Below are 16,097 nucleotides of genomic sequence, written 5' to 3'. Positions count from 1 at the left end.
ACAGTTTTGTAGTTTAGAAGCACGGTAGAGTCTCTCTCTCTCTCTCCACACACATTTTTGTATAGTGTTGTATAACTGGTACGGGTCTGCCTAACCCCCTCCTCTCTGTCAAAAAAAAAAAGGTTTTTCAAGTTTTTTTTTTTTTATTCTGACCATATAGATGTGATCTACCTGCTTGATTTTCATGGTATGCTGTGACATAACAATCAAACATGCCCTGTTCAGAATTTTTTTTCCTTTTTTTTTTTTGACAGAGAAAGCTGGGGTTAGTCAGACCCCTACCAGTTATACAACTATATACCATTGAGATTCAAACTTGCAACGTCCCCAACACAAGGTGAGGTGAACAGCTCCTGCGAAGCCAGCGGAGACCCGTTGGTGGAGTATCAGAATTCTTGTTCTATGTTGCGACCCACACTACCATATGGTCACATTGCAATGCAACTGAACCAAAATTTCCAGGGAAACTTTGATCTATGTACCTTCCACTGAAAAGAAAGTGGCAGACAAATGAATCGATAGTATTTTTATAGGATGCTTTTTTCCTCGTTCACTTAAGAACTGGTTATTACACTAAACAATCCAAGAGCTTCATTGTCAAAGGCTCAAAGCATCCCCAGTTAAACCCTGTTTTTCTTAAGCATCATTATCCCACTTAATGGTCATAGGGGCATCACGTGAAGTGCAATCAAGTTGATTAATTGGGTCAAGTAAGGAGAATCTTCACAATCATGTTCGTCCAAGGGAATCTATGCTGAGTCAAACACTTCTAAAATTGTTTTTTTTTTTTTTTACTCCAAGAAACCGCATCAGCCACAAAGACCTAGCCGCGCTGACTTAGCCTAACATACTTTATGGTCGCTGTCCATGTCATCGTAAAACTCCGAGGGCTTACGCCAACAGGCTAGGCCCCATCCCACTACACCAAACCCCTTGGGTCCACTTTTAAAATTATTTTCCTGCTGTCTCAGCCTATTCACACGGTGATATAGTCACTTTAAATATGCAAACTGGAATTTAGTTTAAAATTTAATGCAATTTGCAAAAATCACGTAGGTAATTCAACCTTCGGATGGCAGTGGACGGGGGCGTGGGTGGGGGACAAGGTCTCCACCCTGCCCCGTTTCAAAATCCAAACCTTCATCCCTGCCTCCATCCTCGCACGGGGTTGGATTTCAACCACCCCCACCTCCATCCCCATTTTATGTCCTCCATCCTCGGTCTAAACGTGGGTGATGCGGGGTGGGGCTCCATTTCCCCTTAGTCTATAGTGATCCCTTAAAGGATTGAGGCGGGGATTGGGACGGGGATGGGGCGGGGCGGGGAAAAGCTTAAGTTCATCCCCGCCTTCATCCCCACAGGAGGATAAATTTTAACCTTCATCCCCGCCTCCATCCTCGTTTCATGCCCTTCATCCCCGGTCCAAACGGGGCGAGGCAGGGCAGAGCCCCGTTGTCCCCCGGTCCACTGCCATCCCTATTGAAAGGTGGTTAACACTATTTTTAAGGTCTTCTTTTTCTAATGCAAGGGTTTTGGGTGTTAACCCGGTAATCATGTTTGGACACTTACTGGAAGTACGGCAGGCAAAGCCAGCGCGGCTAAGTCTCTTATCGTGGGGCGGTTTCTTTGTGTAAATATAAAAAAAAATACTTCTAAATAACTAATATGGATTCAGTTCTATCCAATCTTCTGTTTGAACCACAATGATGTAGATTAGAACCCCACCCCCCACATGTTACGTACAATGTTGACAAGAAAATATATGTGTCTTATTTTTGCCTAGTTTATAAAATTAAACTGTTTACCCGTATAAAATATAATATATGCCAATATCTTTCGAGAAACCTCCTAACGGTTGGAACTTGGAGTCTATGGACAGTCTCAGTTTTTCTTTTTTTTTTTCTCAATGTTTTTTTTTTAAATCTGACCTTATAAATGTGCCGTACATGGTTTGTTGAGTAGGAACCAGCTTTTGAATCATCAGGTTATGGCACATGAGCAGGGTTTTATAAGGATTAAAAAATCAATGCTTCAAAATTTTAAAGCTAACAAAATCATATTGTTTTATTGAAAAAACATGATTGGCTTGGAATATTGAAAATAAATACCATCCCTTATGAACGGGTAGGAGGAACAAATTCCTCTCTTTTGTGATTCATTTTTAGCTAGTCTATTTTCATGCGTCTTTTTGAATAAAAATATGTTTAATCATGTATTTATTTTTTTTGCTTGCCACATTGTTAGGGATATGGTTCGGTTTTGGGTCGGATGTGTGACCGACCCAGAACCCATTTTATCCCAAATGATCATAAAAGGTGCATCATAATTTTACATGAGTGCATGAAGAAAAAGGAAGTGGAAAAGAGAGGGGCCCCGGCACAAAGTTGGTCAAGGGTGGCCTGGTCATGGGAATATCTTCCCAAGATTCCAAAGTTAAATGGGACCCAGTGTTGATCATGGCAAAGATTGTGATGAACCAAGCCATTGGATCTTCGAGATCGACGGCCTGCATCCCATGCATAAGATTCTAAGTTGAGCACTATATCTCAAGAGACCAGGTTACATGCACGCATTAGGGTATGGGAATTTCTATTGTGGGGCACACCCATCTGAGTATGTATATAGGTATGGCCTTTTTACATGTATTATTAACGGGTGAAAAATGCTAATTTAACGAGTTATATGTAGGATATCCAAGGGAGTGAAGTTCTTGACCATTGTGACAAAAACTGTTCAATGGGGATGAGCAAGAAAAGTAGGTTCGAGTAGCTTAACTCAAATTGGTTCAGGTGTGCCTGGCCTATATTGGACCAAGTCAGGCCAAACCAAAAACCTGAAACTCACTAAAGTAAGGATAGGCACGACAATCTCAGTCTAATTATTTTGCATACCATGACTCTCTCTCTCACAGACACACACACACACACAGGCATATACATGATACATCACATCACATGAACAGAGCATCACCGCATGTGCTAAGAACTATTGAAAAGAAGAAAAAGGAAAATTCTGGTAAGCCACATCCACTTTTCTTTTTGGTGAGCTTTCATTCAAGAAAGGGAGAGAGTGAAGCGTCACATTGAAGGCCTAATCATATTTACAAGGAGGATATAAATGGGATGGCGTTTGGATTAACTGTTCAATCTTTTATTCTAAACATAATGTCATTATTATGCATAAAGAAACAAGCTATCAATTGCTCATGATTGATACACTTAACTGCTCATACACTGCATGAACTATACATAATTAGCATGACTTGATGGCCCTACTAATGTTATTTATTACAAGAAAAATCAAAACGTACAGACTGACTTTTCCACTGACTGAGTAATGCATGTAGGTACTACAGTGTATGTCAGCAGGTTGGTTGCTTGGATTAAATTGGATATTGGACCAACCCAACTCCTTAGAGTTGCTCTCTCTTTCTCATATGGGTATAAATTAGGATTCTGGTCCATCAGCATAGTCAAATTTGGCCTCATGTGATCTGATCATATTGGACTTTGGGCTGGAACAATCCCACATGATCCACAGTAATCAGATTTGGTGCTTTTTTGGGTTGGTGTTTTACATGCAAACTGGTTGGACTTCTATCTGCCTCGGGCTGAAATCCAGATTCTAGTTTAGAAGATCTATATATGCATCATGCAACTGATTAAAACATTGAGAGAGAGAGAGAGAGTATGTGGCTGTTCTTGTTTTTATGGAAATTAAGTAGAGACCCTCGTTTTGCCTGATATGTTAAAAAGAGCCCCATGTTTTTTGAAAAGGCATTTCACGACCCAACTTTTTCACTAAAACTGCCAAATACCGAAGTTACTTTCATGGTTAAGATCCATATAGAGTAGGGATGGCAGTGGGGCGGGGCGGGGGACAAGGTCTCCATCCCCGCCCCGCCTCAAGATTTTATCCTCCACCCCTGCCTCAAGATTTTATCCTCCACCCCCGCCTTCATCCCCGTTTCATGTCCTCCATCCCCAGTTCAAACAGGGATGAGGCGGGGCGGGGATATTGCGGGGAAAAGTGGTCGGGGCGGGGATGAGGCGGGGCGGGGAAAAGTGCACGTCCATCCCCACCTCCACCCACGGACGGGGATGAATTTTAACCTTCGTCCCCGCCTCCATCCCCGTTTCATACCCTTCATCCCCGGTCCAAACGGGGCGAGGCGGGGCAAGGCCCCGCTTTCCCCCGGTCCACTGCCATCCCTAATATAGAGTATCATTTTTAACCCGTGGTATGCAAAGTCGTGCCTTGACTATTTTATTATTCTATAGAAGTGCTATAGTAATTTCCTTATGCATAACTAGCGGTGGACGTCAGTCCTGCCCGGTAAGAGCCCGACAGGCCCGACCTGTATTGAGGCCCAAGCCCAGCCCGACTCAGATATAATCCGGCTCGGAATCGGGTCGGGCCGGGTCGGGCCGGGCCCCTTTAAGGCCTACCCAGTTAATGGATCGGGCTTGTCGGGTCCTATGCATTTTGTACATGGGCATTGGGACGGACCCGGCCTGACTTTATTCGGGCCTGGGCTGCAAAGTGCAGCCCGAGCCTGACCCAATTCGGGCTGGGTACCAGAAGCCCAAGGGGCGGCCTGGCCCAACGGCCACCCTTATGAATAAGTCATGGTTAACCTGAGTTCCTCCAACTAAGTTCCCTATTGGGCAGATTCAGTGAAAAGTTAGGTCCTCAATGTCTTTTCAGAAACATAGGACTGTTTTTAGATTAATATGGAAAGAATGGCTTGACTCAAAATGAATTTTTCTCACTAATTATTATTCTCAAGCCACAATATAAAATGATCCACCCATAATCAGACCTATCAAAGTTCCTTTGAATGAATGGAGACCTTAGACAGCACCAAGGATAATTTTATAGCTCTAATGGACAATTTTTTTCTTGGCCCACTTAAGAAACGGAGAACAAAGATCTGGAGGGCATCAGATCCCCATAAATCATGGCTTTGAATGGGCACTCAGGTGGGTCCTGAGAAAAACAAACTACCAAACAGTGTTTGCCCCAATTTCACCAAAGCATTTAATAAATTCCCATAACTACTAAAAGGCTAAAACTAAAGCGATGTTTTCACAAATCTGACCATTTTCCATGGCTCAGTCCACTTGCATGAGTTGTTTCTTCCAATTTGGGCCCACAAATGAGAAATATCACGATAAAATCATGGCGTTTTAAAAATATAGGAGTTATTTATAATGTAAAATTTGATCAATGAAGGGGCCCACTAACATAACAAAAGTACCATGAAGTGCAAGGTTCCACGAACGTGCATTAAGAAGAGAAGTTGAAGGGGACAAATTCAGAAAGGTTGGTCCCTTGCAACAAGTTTGAGTCTGGCATGGGAAATGGATGGCACAAACAGCGTGTGTGTGTGTGTGTGTGGGGGGGGGGGGGGGGACTTTAACCCCGTGCCCTGCTGTAATGATGCTTTTAACACACATAGTTTTGCTACTGTACACAAAAGCAAGGCAGACACTCATTTCACATTGGGTCACCTTGGTCAAAAAGCCAGCAAGTTCTGCAGCACAGTAGGATTTCTCACATGAAAGCCATCCCACCATACGTCACACCACCCACAACCAACAGCACATGAAAAAGAGAAAAAGGATAAGCATCTGCAATCAACTTGTTGGCAGCTACGTTTTCCAAAGCACCAAAATGAGATGTTCATATCTATAATAAAAAGCATCCAATATTAGACCAAATAGTTTGTTTACATATTTTTCACCTTGACACCAGAGTGAAAGGACAGAAAAACAAGTTACACATTGGGGTTGACTGAAACAGGTTTCTCTACAAGTAGTTAAAACAGCTGATAGTTCATCATCCTTCCTTCTGCTGTTGCTGATGTTGATCCAGAGAAAACTACTTCTTCCCAAACCCAACACTGGTAGCTTAACTATCAATCAACACCACAAACAGTAATACTTGAAGAAAATAAGTGGGTAAGTGAGTGTTTACTCACACTCACACGGCATACAGGTTGAATGAACAGATTGGTTATATCTGATACATGCTTGTTGACATCAAAATCAGTAGAATAAACGGGTTAGGGGTTATGGAAAGTAAATTAGAATCAAAGGGTCACCACCATCTCTGAGGCATGGGAGGCATACCGGAAAAAACACCAAACCTCCGTATACGATCCATCACTGACCCACAACCCAAAGTGATGCACTCAAAAGCAGAGTTTTAACATTGAAAGTAAAAAACACTAACGCCTTCAAGGACACCATGTTCTGACTGCAATCCAAACAATTTGCTTATCCGGATCAGTGTCAACTGCCACCAGCTACCATAGAGTCAGTAAACTACACTACCCATATGAACAAATGGTTTCAGTATTTGGGGCTTCCCTCACCTATCATACTTCCACCCTCCATATGATGTTATCGACACTGTCTTGTGGTTTCTCTAAGGCAGCAACCTTAGATCGATGTGCACCAGGCATACCCTTACCTCTTTCTCCACGAGGGAGTTCACAGGCTTCACTGATTGACCCACATCTGATATCAGCTGGAGGGATGAAACAATCCATGGATAAGCCAGGCACATTGAATGCCACTTCTTCTATTGTCCACACCTCCTCCATCCTTGTCTTTGTGTGGCTCATGGCCATCTCCCCAAACCTGAAAAGGGTAACCACTGATCGACCCGAATGAGCGATCATCACTCCATCAACTGGCCTGTAGTCATCAAGGAAAGAGTTGATGGTTGTTTCCCAATAAACAGCATCTCCCCCATTTGACTGAATTCGAGTGAGGTGCGAGTCCTCCATGTGAACCAGAAGGCCAGTCCTTTGGCTGAAATAACCAAACAGAACATGTCTTATTATTTCTGCAGGCCCTTCACTCCTGGCCTTGAGCGTCTGAGGATCAGCACAGAGCTTGAGAATGAAACATTCTTCTCCATTTATTTGCTTCTCTCCTATGCACCTCGCATCAGCAAACATGCTTGCAGTAGTTCCGGGATCCAACCCCTGCTCACCACCCAAAAAATGGACAGAGAGAAAAACAGATAAGACACAACATACCTAAATTGGAAACCAGCAAGCCTACACAAATTCAGGAAAACAGTCGTTCATGAAAAATATGAAAAGATTTTCCTAATGAAATTCTACACATTCAATAAAGTAGAAATTCCAACTGAAATGAACTATAGCATGAGAAGACCAATCAATTTGAGAAGATGAACTATCATGAAAAAGGAACAACTGACCAACCTGAAGGGCACGGCGCAAAGGTCTCACAGGTCCTTTTGCAGCATGGGCACCAAGCCATGGTGTATGTCTCCACACAAGCTTACCATTGCAACCAGCATGAACCTTACTACCACCAACTGCAAGCTCGACATACCACATGTCTGGCATCATTTGCCACAAAACAAAGCCACCCGATTCAGCAGCGCTTGAAGGATTCTTGTTTTTCATAACCTTTGTTGCAGTCTCAAATTCAGATGCCACCATCTTCACCTTCCCCATGGCATATGCATTCCTGATTGAGCTCTGCAGTTTCAACCCACCAGATGCAGCCGTGTATTGCTGCAAGATATACTGGGCAGAGGAAGTTTCCTATAGAGAAAAAGAAAAAAAAATGCATAGAAAGAATTAGACAAAACAAAGAGGATGAATGTTTTCCTTACCAACGCAAAGAAGAACCAAAGAAAAACAAAAAAACATAGGCTCGCTTGTGCCTCAGTGTATCAGTATACAGAGAAAGCATGTCCTAACCAATAACAAATCTCTTAAAAGATTATCATAATTGAGAGGGAAAAAAGAGAAAACTAAACCTAAAACAAAAGAAAGTAAAAATTACAGGGCTCTCTTCTACTTGTATGGTGCCGTGCAGGGTCAGGTCTTCAACAGAATATCCTAAAATTTAACACTCAGTAGACGCTGTTAAGTTACTCCCAGTTTCCTTCTTTCTTGCTAAACCGTCACTATATCCATAACTCGGATTTCTGATCCACAAGCATTTCCAACTACAGGAGAAATATAAGATCGGGAACCCCTAGTCTCCATCAGATCACGGATCAACCAACAATCTGCCACTACGACATCTACCCAACTGTAATTACTCCTTCTGGAAATTTATTTCTTACTTCCTCTTGGTACTAAGAACAGCACATAACATCAAAGACCAATCCACATCCCCAAATCACTAAGAACAAAAAGTTTAAAAAACATCTATCGAAGTATTAATCTAACAAATCTACTTCTTGGACACTAAGAAAATGACTCAAATCCAAATCCCCCAACAACGATAAAAACTTCCACTAAAAAAAACAAAAAAAAAATTGCTTGTTCTTTTCTTCTTCTGCATCAACTAATCAGAATAGCCATCACATCAAACCTCCCGCATACCACACACGAAATCATAAGAACAACATTTTCATATTCATCAAAAAATATCGTCAACTCAAACCCTATCTCCACACCCCAAAATCAAACTAAAAAAGAAAAGGCCGAAGAAAACCAATACTCACTAGATTCCTTACATTTGCCTACTATTCACAAACGCTGTGAGGAGAAAAAAGGAAAGTTACATTAAACGAAAAAAACGGACATACCGAACTACTAAAACACCAAAATGAAAAATAAACCAACTAAATAACAATAACAAAATTTCATCTCCAAAAAATCCACTTAATCCTCCTACTACTCGATAGAATCACCATTTCAAAAACACTAAAAACATTATAAAATAAAAAGAAAATGCACTCATGACCCATGAAACAAATCAACCCAGAAAACCAAACACCAAAGAGAAGATACAGAAAAATACAGAAGAAGACTCCATTTTTTGTAATGAAGAAGAGAAAAGGAGAAGATGCGTCGCTCACAATTGGCGTGTCCTTGATGCTGAGATGAGGCAGAGGGTCGCTGGTGCTCACGTGAACGGGGGCGAGCGGCGCGCCCATGACACCGAGGAGCAGCCGGAGGTCGGACCGCTTGTTGCAGACCGAAGATACGGAGGTCGCCCTCGAGAGGAGCTGGCCCTTCATCCAATGCTGTATCCCCACCCACCCTTCCTTCCTCCCGGCCTCCCCCTCCCGCGACGCGTCGGTGTCCGGACCCTCCATGAGCGGCGCGAGCGTCTCTCCGAACGGCCGGAGGCTGCCGGACCGCGCGATCAGCGGCTCCGGCGATGGACACGGCTTCCTCCGGCGGAGCAGCGACGCCATCGGGGACGCGCTCCTCGCCGGGCTCTTCGCCCTCGACCTCGACGGCGAGAGGCCTCGCACCACTTCCTCCTTCAGCGCAGAGAAGAAACCCTGCTTCCTCTCCATCCCCACCCCCCACACCCTCCCCTCCCCTCTCTCTCTCCCCAAACCACTACCACCACCAACTATTACTACTACTACTACTACTACTACTACAGATACGAAGAAGAAGCAAGATTTGAGATACCAACGAAGGGGCAAGATCTCTTTCGCCAAGATCTTCCTTCACTGTTGCAGTTGAGAGAGAGAGAGAGAGAGTTCACATTCATTCACTCTACACACTAGTCTAGAAAAAAAGAAGGGGAGAGTATAGAAACTTTTTTTTCTATTTTTGGTGCATTTTATTTTATTAGATGATTAATGAAATATGGGAATAGAAAATGATGGTTTTTCTAAAACCGCCCCTACCAGAGAGAGAGAGAGAGAGCCTCTGTATGGTTTTCATTTTTTTATGTTTACAAATTTATTGTTTTACTATTACTGCTATAGTTAATTCGTTATACTGCTCGTAGAATTGAGGAAAGTCAAGCAGCCCCCATTTATGGTGTATGTTTTGGCTCCGTATACCACAGGTCCACAACTCATCATCATCTTTGTGTGATAATGGAAGGCTGGACCCTAGCCAAGCCCCAGTTTACCTTCTTTCTTTCTTTTTTTCACAGACAATCTCAGTGGGATTTGAACCAGAGACCCCTTGGTTAAAATAATGAAACTTAACCATCCCGATATATATATATTTTTTGTCATGGAATGTAAATAAGTAAATTCAAGACTCTTATTATGAAAGTGCAACTTTACCATCTTGCTATCTCATTCGAATCCTTATCATGTTTTGTTAGAATTTGTTGGTGGATCATATTTAATTTCACAATAGAAGCTGTTCAACAAGAAGTCGGTACTTGGTCAAATCATGAAGTGTTTGGGCTGTTAGCATGCTTCAAGTTCAAGTTAACTTTTTCCTTTTCTTTTATAAAAATAGAAAACTGCTTTATTTTAGTAAGTTCATTGATGTAAAACCTAAAGTTACCCTTTATCCACAAAGAAATAAGCTCGGTTACCCACCCAGGAATGCATCAACCATTCAAGCTGTCACTTCATCCAAAAGGTAAAACGTTACAACTATCTACAAGTTCATCTTCGCGCAGAAAAAACTATCTACATGTTTATCGATTCAAACCAACTCCATGTTATTTGGATTGGGTTCAATCGGATAAGTTCCCGAAAAACCCATATCATTCTTCTTTCTTTTTTTTTCATAAGCCAAGAGAAACCCCCTTTCCCCTTATAAATCATTGATCGCACCTGTTAATAAAGCCTTTTACATTATATGCAGCGACCTGTTAATAAAGCCTTTATATATAATATAGAGAACCGTCCAACCAAAGAAAAGTCCAAAATCTATAACCCGATAATCTACGGCGTTCCTTCTCTAACAATCAAGTTTTTTATGGGTCAAACTTACATATTGGATTTGTATCATATATTTTTGGATTATGAATTTTTGATGTTTAGATGAGTTTTTAAAAGCATTAAAAATCAACTGGCCACACTACTTTGTATTGGAAAGTTTTAAATGCATTGTGAGTTATCAAATTTTCACTTATCAAAAAACATTCCTATATATTATAAAATCTAGGCCTTCATCCTAAAATAATTGGGGTCGGTGATATGAACCAACAAAGAAAATCATTCTTGTCTTCCACATGAATCCTTCTCCTCCAATCATTTCTATCCAATGTGATGTTTTCGGTGAGGTTCAAAGCATTCATATTTTTTCCTGTCATCTTCATCCAAGTCTTCCTATGCCTACCCAACCTCTTTTAACTAATATATTTTCTCACTTCTTCATCCTTCTAACTGGAGCATCATTAGGCCTTCGCCGAATATGTTCAAACCACCTAAACGATTCTCTTTCATTTTATTTTCAATGGGGTTTGATCCATGAAATGATTAAGCAGCGAAGAAAGAAAACTGTCCGCTCATTGTTGAGTGTAGATTTTGAATTGTGACAGTCAGTTCCCACACACATATATATTTCTATCACTTTTCTGGCCGTGTGAAATTCTGTGGGCTTGCACCCTTGCTCTAAGAGAGTCACCACTCATTCTCTGATACGAGAGATGACACTCGTGAGATTTGAACCTAGACTGCCTGTCTAGTCGCTTAGGCCTATCCCACTACGCCAAACCCTTTGGGAGTCTCCTTTAAAAACAGCAGCGTTCAGAAAATAAAAGTATCTTCGAGAGTCCGAAATTACCATAATTGGCTTATCTTCTTCAAGATAGACGATTTTATGCCTTGACTTCTAAAATGAATGAAAGGGCATTATGACTGGCGTTTAATGGGTACAAGAACGCGGGACAAGGTACGGGCATAATAGTCATTTTATTCGCTGTTTGACGCCGCGTGACGCAGGAAAGAAGACGCGTAAACGCGCGCGTGTGAAAGAGCGTGAGGATTTTGGAAATTCAATTTTGTGCCTTGATATGATTAGAATGACATTTTTTTCTCTCTCATTGTCTTTGAATAATGGATATTGGATCGGACCACAATGTAAACCTCATCTATCTTACCGATCCTATGCTCCAAATTTATGGCTTTGGCAAAGTAAAATGTGGTCTTCATGGTAAGATATCAATAGGTTTGATTTGGAGCCATATGAATCAGAGTCACAAGAGGTCACTTATGATTTTGATTCTCACGAAAATGAGAAGTTGACCCTCATTTGCAAAGGCAGATGAGAATTCACTTATCACCACACAATTTTTTTGATTTTTGGTTAATCGAGCTAACGAGATTCATCATTTTAACCACGTTTGGCTGGCCATTCCGATGAGATTCTTTGTTGTTTTTTTTGCCAACATTTCATTGAGATTCGTTCTCAGGAAACGCTTCCCAACATGCCAGCAATAAAAAAAAAAATCTTAATAGGTAATTGCTTAATACAAAAATTGCTGTTTTTTTTAAAGAAAAGACCATAAATGACAAAGTTTGTTAAAAATAAGATGAAATAACCGTTTTTATACCTTAGGTGGTTACTTGAAATTCATTCAAATAAAGTAAGTAATCGAACCTAATAACCTAAATGTGGGGTTTTTGTAAAAGCTAATAAAATGATAGGCGAAGGTAAAAAAAAGAATTACCGAAAGTGTCATAGGACATGGGGAAATAGGCTTTCTTGAAGTGCTAGGAAGCACCAAAAAAATTGAAAAGCATGCTTTCCAATTTAGGAGAAGCTAGCTTTCTTCTTTTTTTGTATTTTTATTTTTATTTTTAATTTTTCCTCTTTTTTTCCTTTTCCTTTTCTTCCTAATTCGCTTCTGATTCGCTTTCTAAGTCGCTTTCGAGATGATTCCTTGTTCGCTTCTATGTCGTCTCATGATTTTTATTTTTTAAAATTTTGAAAGTGCTTTACTTCCCACTTATGTTTTCTGAATCTCTTTTCGCTCCTGCCTGGGAAAAACCCTCTATCATGGCTGTACCTTGCCAAAAATGTTTGAGGTCCCCTTCTACCCAAACGGGACTGCACCCATCATCAAACTTGTGGCAAGGGTTTCGAATTAGTGACGTTACCTCTTCTTGGTGATGTATACAAGTGGGCGAATTGGCGTTCTTTTAACCAAACTACAGGCCATATAGAAGGGCAACAAGGCTACGTTCTTTCTTCTTTAATAAATATTTATAAAAATAAGCATACAATATCACCAAATTACATATCTTTATGTACGGTGGTGCACAGCTAAGATTACGAGACAATTTATACACTACCCGTTTTTTCCTTTTTTTTTTTTTTAATAGCGTCGTTGCTTGAACGTGTTGTTTTTTATTGGTTATGGTATATTTATTAAAGTGTTTCATTGTAATTTTTTTATTAACTGTTTTATAAAGATGTGTCTAGCAACCTAACAATGGTTTAAGGAAACCGAAGTCGTCCTTCTCGGAGATTTGAACACAAGGACTGAGGTCAGCAGCCTTGCCCCTGCCCAATAAAAAAAATAGAGGAAATTAGTTGGTGATCAATAATGCGTGAATGAGAAATCATTTATTTGAAATTGATGAGTATATATAAACATATTGAATGATGAGTATATATAAACATTTGAAATTGATGAGTATAAATCCTCTAGAGAATGCAAAATGGCATATGTGGAGAATAAAAAATAACAAAAAATACAAGAGTAAGACAAGAAATTCCATCTTCTTGTGCTCTTTGTTGGGTGACTTGGGAGAAGAGAATTCATTGTTATAGAGGATTTAGTGAACTCAAAAGTGTTTGTTTGTGTTAGCTTTAGGGTTTCTCTTTAATGCCAAGAAGATGGATGACATATTAAACAAGTGTTATTGCTTTCTAAGAAATATAAAATGTCTTTTAGAATCCCTTGTCATGCAAACCAAAAACGAAAAAGAAGGATATAATCATTGCATTACATTTTACACCCTTAGGTTTCCTTGTGACCTACATGTAATTCAATGTCTGGAAAATAGAATTTGCGATGTAAATTTACCCATAGGTTAGCTGCCTTTGGATGGCTTTTTTTTTTCTATTCCACACATTTTGTCTTGTTGATTGTGCTTAGGATCACCAACTCTTGCATATTTGAATGAGAAAGGTTTGCCAAAGTTGTCTCTCACAAGGATATGGCTAAAAGGGAATGAAACATTGCTTTTATATATATATATATATATATATATATATATATATATATATATATATGTATATACTTCAAAAAATAGTTTTGAAGTAAAAGGAGCATGAATGTAATTATGACTTTAGGATTTTTAAGTATTTTTATTTTTGTAATTAGTATTAAGCATGAATCCATAAATAACGAAGGTTTGATTTTAGTTAAAATATTTGTGTTTTTTTATCAATTAACATAGATGAAAGATCTATGATTTTTGTTAGGATTTAGGTTTTTGATTTGCATTATTTCAAATGATATAAATGTCCAATTAGGGTTTTGATCATTTTTTTATTTTTTATTTTTAATTAGCAATAATAATCATTCTATATTTATTTTCTTTTCCTTTTAAGATTTTAAGGTTTTTTTTGCATGTTTTCAATTAACATTAATCATGAGTTTTTTTATAATTTAAGGGTTTTTTGTATTTTTGCATGACTTTTTTTTCTTTTTACTGTGCATTTGTGCCCATCCTATTTTAAATTCCTTGCTATGCGCCTTATAGTGACACGACTCTTTGGGAACCGGTGGTTGAGAAAAGTACACCGCCTTCACGGAAAGAGGCGAAGGGAAAGAGAGGAAATAAAACCCCATGGTTTTCCAAAACCCTAGGGTTTTACTACGTATCATTATGATTGATATTTTTAAGCTACGAAAACAATTCTCTTCACCCGACACACATTGACAGGCTTTCGGCTAGGGCTGGTAAATGTGCTGAGCTTAAAGTGTTCAAGCTTGACTCATTTCTTTTAGCAAAAATCTTGGTGAAAAAAATTTAATGATAATTAAATCAAAATTTTGTTTTCGAAAAAAGCCTGAGGAAATGTTGCATATATAAAAAATAAAAAATACAAAAAATATAATATATATCCATGAAGGCATAAAAAAATTAAAAGGCATTCTTATAACACAATACCTCTGCTATAATTTTAAAACAGGTACCAACAGGGCTCCGAGCAGCCAGTGCACGTCACCTTGTGTTGGGACGTTGCAGGTTCAAAACCCAATGGTATAGTTGTTTAACTGGTAGGGGTCTGCCTAACCCCAGCTTGCCTTAAATTTTTTTTTTTAAACAGGCCATGTTTTGAAAATATTGCATTTTTCAGGAATTCTATCTTCTTTAGAGTATATTGTGATAGAACTGCCATTTTTTAAAATATTACTAATATTTGCTACATGGATCTCAGTTTCTGGTAAGGAAAAGTGCTTAAATATATATAATGATTTTATAGTTTCTGCTATATATGATCAAATCTCCTACCATAAGCCAAAAAAAAAAAGAACAAAAGTGCAGGAGCAGCAAGGGGATTATTTTACAGATACATTACTATTCCTTTGAATTTATTTACAGCAAGACAATAATTTATTTGTTAAACCATGTCAATAACGTGCTGAGGAATTTCAATATGGGTAGTAGGTAGGAACTTCATGATATTTGACCTTAACTCGTGAGTAACCTAAAGTTACATATACTTTAATAAGAAAAAAAACAACTGGGAAAATGCATTTCTATGTCATCAATCATCATGTACTAACAGTAACAGTGTGATGATGAAAAATTTACGTTTGGCCACTTCAGGTTTCAAGTATTGATGACAAATGCCTAACCTTTTGAAAATTTGCTTACATAACTGACTAAATTGCTTTTTTATTCACCCGATTCTAGCTAACTTTTGAAAATGACAATTCTAACATTTTTTCCTTGAGATTACTAAATGTGGCCTTTGTGGCTCCATTCTATCATTCATCGGGAAAAGCAGCTCAGACAGTTATTTGAGGATTTTTTTTAAAGGTTAGGCGTCTATCTTAAAATTTGAAACTTGATGTAGTTAAATGTAAATTTTCCATATGTTAGCCACCTATATGCAAATTACCCTAAAATATGGAATTGTCATGGCTGCCATCATAATAAGCAAGTGGGCATTGACTTTGCAAAGATCTTGACCTAAATACACTTGATAGCTGATCGATGAGTTGGGAAAGATAATGGTAAACTTTTTTATTTTTCCAAATTATGAAAAAAAAAGACCCAAGACAATTTAAAAAGAAATCGTTAAAATTTTGATTGGGGAAATTGATTTTGAATTTATACCATGTGATCGTTGTTAATGGGGGGCAGCAAAATCCTGCCCTCCATCCTCGGGTTTTTATTTTAACCTCCATCCTCATTTCATG

At 39.2% G+C, this 16,097-nt stretch overlaps 1 protein-coding gene across 1 annotated transcript; it reads right to left on the bottom strand.

The window, feature by feature from the left end:
* Positions 1 to 5,659: 5,659 nt before the first annotated feature.
* Positions 5,660 to 9,307, bottom strand: LOC149841742 (uncharacterized). The gene is made up of 3 exons (XM_090001138.1): positions 8,860 to 9,307; positions 7,241 to 7,588; positions 5,660 to 6,997 (listed from the first exon to the last, which is right to left on the bottom strand). Exons 1-3 carry the CDS (start codon positions 9,304 to 9,306, stop codon positions 6,383 to 6,385), a joined length of 1,410 nt encoding a protein of 469 aa, XP_089857264.1. The 5' UTR covers position 9,307; the 3' UTR covers positions 5,660 to 6,382.
* Positions 9,308 to 16,097: the final 6,790 nt, after the last annotated feature.

Source organism: Nuphar pumila, chromosome 3, assembly GCF_984573655.1.
Source record: "Nuphar pumila chromosome 3, dmNupPumi1.hap1.1, whole genome shotgun sequence".
NCBI lineage: Eukaryota > Viridiplantae > Streptophyta > Magnoliopsida > Nymphaeales > Nymphaeaceae > Nuphar > Nuphar pumila.
The sequence above is the reverse complement of the archived record's forward strand: the minus strand, read 5'-3'. Positions and strand labels throughout refer to the sequence as shown.

Excerpts from the sequence above, each read along its gene's own strand:
- LOC149841742 (XM_090001138.1), bottom strand. The coding sequence starts at position 9,306 with ATGGAGAGGAAGCAGGGTTTCTTCTCTGCGCTGAAGGAGGAAGTGGTG. Across the intron at positions 7,589-8,859 it reads GCATCAAGGACACGCCAATT|GAAACTTCCTCTGCCCAGTA; the intron begins GTGAGCGACGCA and ends TTTTCTCTATAG. Across the intron at positions 6,998-7,240 it reads CTTTGCGCCGTGCCCTTCAG|GGGTTGGATCCCGGAACTAC; the intron begins GTTGGTCAGTTG and ends GGTGGTGAGCAG.